The sequence below is a fragment of the Ostrinia nubilalis genome, chromosome 3 (assembly GCF_963855985.1).
Source record: "Ostrinia nubilalis chromosome 3, ilOstNubi1.1, whole genome shotgun sequence".
NCBI classification, from domain to species: domain Eukaryota; kingdom Metazoa; phylum Arthropoda; class Insecta; order Lepidoptera; family Crambidae; genus Ostrinia; species Ostrinia nubilalis.
This window is the reverse complement of record NC_087090.1, coordinates 1,724,683-1,731,949: the sequence shown is the minus strand read 5'-3', so window position 1 is coordinate 1,731,949 and position 7,267 is coordinate 1,724,683. Positions and strand designations below refer to the sequence as shown.

Genomic DNA, 7,267 nt, shown 5'->3' with positions numbered 1-7,267 from the left:
TTCATAGTTTTCTATTATTAAATCTTACTTACCTAATTGATATGATTGAAAACTATCAAATTAATTAGTCTTTGACAAAAAAATCGTTCGTTACGTTACATCTTAAACGAGGATTATAATTTTTTTATTTAGCTCGTGTGTTTGGACTGTGACTGTGACTTGCAGTCAGGGCTTAAATATCCCCACTAATAATAAATATTTCTACTATCCTGGATGCATAAATAAATAAAATTGTTAATATATGATTTTGGTTGAAACGAACGAAATAAATAATGAAAATCAAGAAAATTATGCTCTTGTAGAGTGGTCTAATCAACAGTATCTAGACTACTAGCGCCATCTGTTGGAAGATACAAGCGTAGATTGTTATTGCTAATAAATAAGAAGAAATACATTTTAATGAAATTACTTTTAACATCAGTACCTATATTTATTTGGAGAAGTGTATGCTCACATGATCTGTGGGCACGGCTGTACCATCCTTTTCTCAAAACAGTTCATTTCTTCTCCTAATATAAAATGAGATTTTTCAAACTTGCATTTTTAATAACTAAACCTTGTATTAGCTAGCCAACAGACTATTTTCAATGCAAAATAGTCTCTACATTACAACATATCTTGATGTGCTGTGAGTCTCCGAACATTTAAATTCTTATAAGTTCTGATTTTCTCAAACACTCAATATTCCAGTATCGTTATACCATTCTTTTTTACCTTCAGCCAATCTTCAATCTTATACTGATTGTATGTATTTTCATTACTTCAGTATCGTTTTATAATACAGAACTAATTCTCATTTCCATTCATTGAACATTAATTATTTGTCATAATATCAATGGAAAATTAGTTTCAAGCGGTTTTCTAAATATTGCTGCAAAATCTTGATTTTTTTAACAAAAGTATGTTTGTTTAAATCCAGTTTATAGGTACTACGAAGGTACATTTTCAGATTTTTTTTCTATTTCGTATCAATTCAAATATTTACTTCACTCCCACCGTTAATTTAAATATATTTTACATATTATTATTGAACATACAGAAAACATGTTCAGTAATCCATTTTGTATGTGTTTGATGAATCATAAAAGTATGATTATTTCAATGTTGCTCTTGAAGTTGTATTGCGTAGGTATTTTAAATCCAAATTCAGGTACTAATTTGAGATAAATAAAAAACGTTCCCTCTGAAATTAAGATACCTAGTAGGTGTAGAAATTACTCGTATTGTCAAAACGTTACTTAATTTTTAATATTTTAATATATCTCTATCTTAAAAAACAATCAAATTAAGCACGTGGAGCTCTGGACACGTGGACTCTACGTATCTCCTTATTCCACGTCATCAAAAATAAAATTTTAGAGCTATTATCAAGGTAGGTACTAAAAAATTTCGTAAAATATCATACATACTCATAATAACGTATGAAATTTTAGATAATTTAATTATAACTGCCCGAAGTATTCTATTTTTTACTAGATTGCTTAAACACATGCTGTTTCAGGTGAAATGATAGTCAAGAAAACAAAAAAGTAAAATAAAAACAATTTAGTTTTATTTGTATGGCATTAACAAAGGTTTCTCCTCAAATACTATAATACATCGTTGGTACTGACATCGATTCGAATTAAACACTAATATATACATTTGGATGTACTAATAACTTACAATTTAGATAACTAATTTACAAATAGTAAGGTACATCTAGACAGGGTTCAATAAATAAATGACATAGCATACCTATCGAAGACGTGCCTTCTTCCCGAGAAGTGCACAAGGAAACAATCAAACTCAACAATGTGTCGCGAGAAATCATGACAAAACAAATTATTATCCACATACAAGCCTTAACTACTCAGCTAAATGTAGTGACACCTACAGAAAATAATCTCTTTTTGGTACCAATCTCACTTCATAACTAACGAACCGGCGCTACATTACCTTAAATATTTAAAGATGCATCGAAAACAAAAATCACAGTTTAACTCAATCAACCGCGCCCGCCGGCAACTCGATATTTACAAGACACTTGATATGAGACGCACTCGATTTACAATAATTAACTATAACTCTAAAAATCAATAAATAATGTTCGTACGATCTGCTTCGTTCCACAGTCTGTAACACTGAACTTGCTTCGTGTCGCTGGATGATGCCAAACCTCGAAGGAGCTCTTCAAGGAAGGCACGTTGGTCTTCAATATATGACGGAGACCGGCCGCCTGAGCTGGTCGTCGTGCGGGCTGTGCTGCGTCGGCGTCGCCGGGGACACGGGCGAGCCCGGCGCCGCGCCGTACTGGTGGAACATGGGAGATGAGAACGGCTTAGGAGGAGCCGCTGGCGACGTGTACAGCGATGAATAGAACGAGGACACTACGGCAGCAGCGGAGGATGACACCGTCGGCAGCTTTTCAGTCGGTGCCATCAGTTTCGAGAACTGGAGATGATCCAACTGATGCGGGAAGTATGGCGGTACTGCAGGGTACGATAGAGCGTCCAAATGGCCGACAGTCGGCGCCGGGCCTGCGAAGTACGGCAGCGGGAAACTCGGGAACGCACCGGCTCCGGGAGCACCGCCGGGCGTGGGGGGCTTGGGCTTCCTGCGCGGCCTGTACTTGTAGTCCGGGTGCTCCTTCATGTGGAGCGCTCGCAGCCTCTTCGCTTCGTCGATGAACGGTCTCTTCTGCATCTCGGACAGCAACTTCCACTCCGCTCCCAACCTTTTCGAGATCTCCGAGTTGTGCATCTTGGGGTTGTCCTTGGCGATCTGCCGCCTCTGCAGGCGCGACCAGACCATGAACGCGTTCATGGGCCTCTTGATGTGTCCCTCCGACTGCGGGGAGGAGGCCGGCAGCGGTTGCGGCGCGCTCGGGTACTCCGGGAGCATGCCCGGGTGCATCGAGAACGCGTACGGGTGATGGCTCAAAGTTGACATGTTTGAATTGAAAATAAACTAAGTGTCAAAAGTTCAGTTAGAGCATGGGCTCTATGGTGTATGGCACAATGCGGTGAATGAGCACAGACGAGGAGGGGATTGTATCGCGTCGAAGTCGAGCGATGGACTGGCGTGTCGTTGCGGCGTCCGTGGCGGTGTCGGCGCGCGGGGGGAGGGGATAGGGGCGGTGTGAGCGCCGCCAATGGTGGCCGGGCGTGTAGAGCCTGCGCCCCTCCTCGGCGAAACTATGCGTCCTTGTCGCTCTCGGGCACCGTCGGATGCCGCCGGCTCTGTCTCGCAGCTCCGTCGCGTGAGCAGCGGACAGCTGTTTGGAGGCATGGTGCGGCGAGCGCGTGATGTAACTGTTGTAATAAAACAACTGCTTTGCATCTCTGGTTTCGAAGAATAACTTCTTTGATACAACACTATTTCTATACCCTTTCTTCAGGCTCGTACTTCGGTGTTGGTTATACGAGAGGTATTCTTGGTAACGTGTATTGTACTGAGATAAAATACGCTTAAATTAGAGGGATACAATTGTTACAATTCTATATTCTAGACACGGATTTTATAGGAGTATTCTAAGCTTAGCACTAAAGATTTTATTCATACTAAAGTCATTTGATAGCATTTTACATAGATTCTAAGTACTATATTTATTTCTTCCATTTATTGCATTTTATTTGCGTATTAAACTATAACGCCACCTGTTGGTTTCGAACCTGAATGGGTGCAAGAGTTAGTGCGATGATGAAATTTCTTTAAACATCAAAATGACTTAATATTTTTAACATTAAGACTTTACTTGTGTCTCCAAAATAGTTGAGTAAATTTTAAACTTTTTTCCGCTACTTCACAAACCCTCGCGACAATGTCGCATAATAGTGATTTTGTCACAAAGAAAAAAATCAAAGCGTGCACCCAAGACAAATCAGGGACCGCAATAAAAATGTAAAGTGGACAATAGGCTGTGCGCCCGGCTTTGTTCCTCACAAGGCCCATTATAGGAAACAGTTTGTGGCCATAAGACAATGCTTTTACTAACGGGACGACTGCAAAACACTGGATATCATCGTAAAACCCACGTTTATTCCTAACCAATCAAAATTCCACTTTAAACGGGCACTTTTAAGTTCATTTCAAATAGTCTCTACAATTCTAAAAAGTCGTTTAGGTACACTTTCTAAGAAAAAGAAAATTTTACAGCGGATTGTAAAATGATTATTTCTCTTAGAAATAGCTAAATTTAATACTTTATCGTGCTTAGGCCGTATTTGTGACAGTAATGGTTTTTAATTTTCGCGTTTATTACGCGCCTTTGTTGGGCTCGCGCAGTAAATGTTGGTTATAAATTTCTCTATCCCGTGGGCAAGGTGTGGCGAATGAAGAGAGCGGACGGATGAGCTTCAATGGTTATTAAAATGGTGATTACATCTTAACAGTTTTGTAATGAAACTAATAAACTATGCTCATTAATATGCTTAGTAAGAGTTGGATGAATATTTTACTATACAAATAATAGGAACGCGAAAGTTTATCAGGATGGTTACATAGGAGATTGTTAAGTAATTTTCACACAAAAACAATGAATTAAAGAAACTTTTAAGGCACGACAAACGACAATATTATAAAACTAATAAACTTGAATAGTGAACTCTACTCTCTCTACGACAATACTTCCTGAAATTCAGTTACATTCATACTCATGTCATCATAAAAGCTTTCAGTTTTAAGCACACAATCGTACACAACCACATGCTCGCATTTGTCGAAATAAACGTATTCATTTATCATTAAAACCCTTCGCTACTGACTACAATAGTATATTGACTGAATGTAGAGACGCAATACATTTAGAGGACACGTAGCGCCATCTATTGAAGACCTAACAATACCTTACGCAGGACGAAAAATGTACGCTACAAATTACCTAGTAGGTATTAAAATTCATTTAAAATGAACAATAGTAAAGCAATACGAACTTTCCAATTTTATTATTGTTAAAGGTTTAACAAAATTGATAAATAACGAATTAAGTTGTACCAATTAATTAACTAGCTTAGTTAGTTCAGAGCAGAGCTTTAACACTTACTTGTACTTATCACACTGTTTTGGTCCAAACGGGGTTCGAACCGAAATTCAGTTAGGTACACTAGTTAGCCTAAAGACAGGCTGCTTACAAGAGAAATTAAAATTTAATATTCTAATTAGAAAAAAAATCTTATTACAATTTTGGTTAGACTTAAAACAAGCCATTGCATTGTTTTGATTTGTGAAAATATTATAAGCTTTGTTATCATAAAACCTCTTTACTGCTTTGTAAATCTTTATTTAGTATTTGAAAATAAAAATCCCTTGAAATAACATCCTTTTAGGCATACTTTGTTGTATAGCCTGTTTGTGTGGGTTGTGGTGACTGATAAACAAATGACAGGTTTTTCGCAACAATCACACCATTTACACCTAAAATCATAAGTGTGTAATAAATGCAGTCTTCCTAAACTGCATTTATTGCACATTTCATTTGAACATTATATTTTATTTCAAATGTGCCTAGTGATTGCCTATTCACTCTTGCCTTGAAAACGCCCAGGTCGTACTTAGTGTTCGGAAAAGATAAGATCAGCAGGAACCGAGTTTCAGTCCCTATCTTTTCGATAAAAAAGTTAATATCCTATTTTTTTTTGCTATTGCAGCCAGCTTCAATTATTCAATATTTATGCTAATGCAGTATAAAACTTGAACATGTTAAGTAAATAATGTTATTACTATAAACATTTATCAATAACTTATCAGTCATTTAACCTAATCCGTCCTTAACATAGCAGTTTATTTATCTCCTTAACGCGCGTTTAATCTAACTGTCGTTTAAACTAACTGTACTTTTATAGCTTTACTTATTAACCTTGCTAAGCCTCTATAAACATCTTCAGAGAACAGCCATTCTTGTACAGTGGGCATCGCATGCACATAAAACAAACCTTGAACCTTATCGTGAAGTTAATAGACCTTGAAATCTGTTGAAGAAGTTAGTCATCTAGTGGTATTGGCGTGTACCATTATAACAAAAGGCGCATTATCGAAGGAAACAAAATGGTTTTACAAGCTTTGTCACGCGCCGACATTGTCATTGGCCTGTACAAAGACAATGGCGCCCGCATTATACTGTTTATGGTGGCTGGACAGTCATAAAACTCTATTCTTATATGTATAGTTAAAGATGCAAGATACAAAACTGTTCTTAAAGAACAAAGGACAACCGTTTATGGCAGATTTTTTCAGCGGTCAAATAATTTTATTATGACACATAGTTTATACATGGAAGGTACTTATACAGCAAACTTAGGTGTGTCAAAACTTTTAGTAACGTGAAAATTATTTTAATGTTCACAAAAATACTGACTATTTACTCATAACCGCCTCTTAAAAAGTTAATAGTTGTGTGATAACTTTCTTATTAGAATTTAGTCTTTAATTGTTGTAATGTTGATTTGTATAATGAACGGAGATTTACGGATGGTTCGACGCAATTAAACAAAATTTAATTCTTGCCAGAATTAGCTGCTGAATTAGTAATTAACATTAAAATATCCAACTTCATTATTTCCGTTCACGTCCCATAATTAAAAATCATCTCCGACCATTCGGAAACATTTCCCGAAGCTGGCCATAGCACTCACACTAATCAATCGCAAATGAGCATCAAAAAGAATTACCTCGCCGACTTATCCCCTAGACGTTGATAATTAATTAAGAGTAACATAAACATACGTAAAATAACCGTTGACGTCGACTAATTACTTATATCGCGACACCAGCACAATGCAGCCGGTGCACTCGGTGACTTTTCTGCCTCCCTCCCTCGCCTGGGAAGAAGGGAGAGGCCAACAGTCTAGCTAGTTAGTTCGCGCCAGAATGCCAATGGCGACAATGCGAGGCCTCACACAATGTCTGGTGGCTTAATGCCTATTCGTCCCATCTTCCTATTTTAATTTACTCAAATTTCCCCTGACAGTTCTGCCGACATACCATTATATTTGCTTTTTTAAGGGCCGGTTGTGCGTGCGCTGGTTAAGAGCTTAATCAACAGTCAAGTTGTCTAACTCAAATCAGGTCTTGTAAAGTATCCTCCTGCCATTTTATAGTCATTTATATTACAATATGCTAGCGTGCTTTGCTGGATTACAAAACTTTTTTACTTATGCTAATAAACTTAAAATACCTATAACTCTTGACGGTTCTTTTGTTTATTTCCGAGATAGTAAAATAAACTAACTTATAGTTTTCCAATGAAAACATTTCATCATAGCTAAATTAGCACATGCCAAGACATAAC

At 37.4% G+C, this 7,267-nt stretch overlaps 1 protein-coding gene across 1 annotated transcript; it reads right to left on the bottom strand.

Moving 5' to 3' along the window:
• Positions 1-1,530: 1,530 nt before the first annotated feature.
• LOC135088218 (transcription factor sox-3-like) lies at positions 1,531-3,046 on the bottom strand. Its single transcript, XM_063983101.1, has one exon. The coding sequence runs from the start codon at positions 2,929-2,931 to the stop codon at positions 2,194-2,196; it is 738 nt and encodes a 245-aa protein (XP_063839171.1). The 5' UTR covers positions 2,932-3,046; the 3' UTR covers positions 1,531-2,193.
• Between the last annotated feature and the right edge of the window lie 4,221 nt (positions 3,047-7,267).

Bases quoted from the DNA above. Each gene is read 5' to 3' on its own strand.
- LOC135088218 (XM_063983101.1), bottom strand. From the start codon at position 2,931: ATGTCAACTTTGAGCCATCACCCGTACGCGTTCTCGATGCACCCGGGC.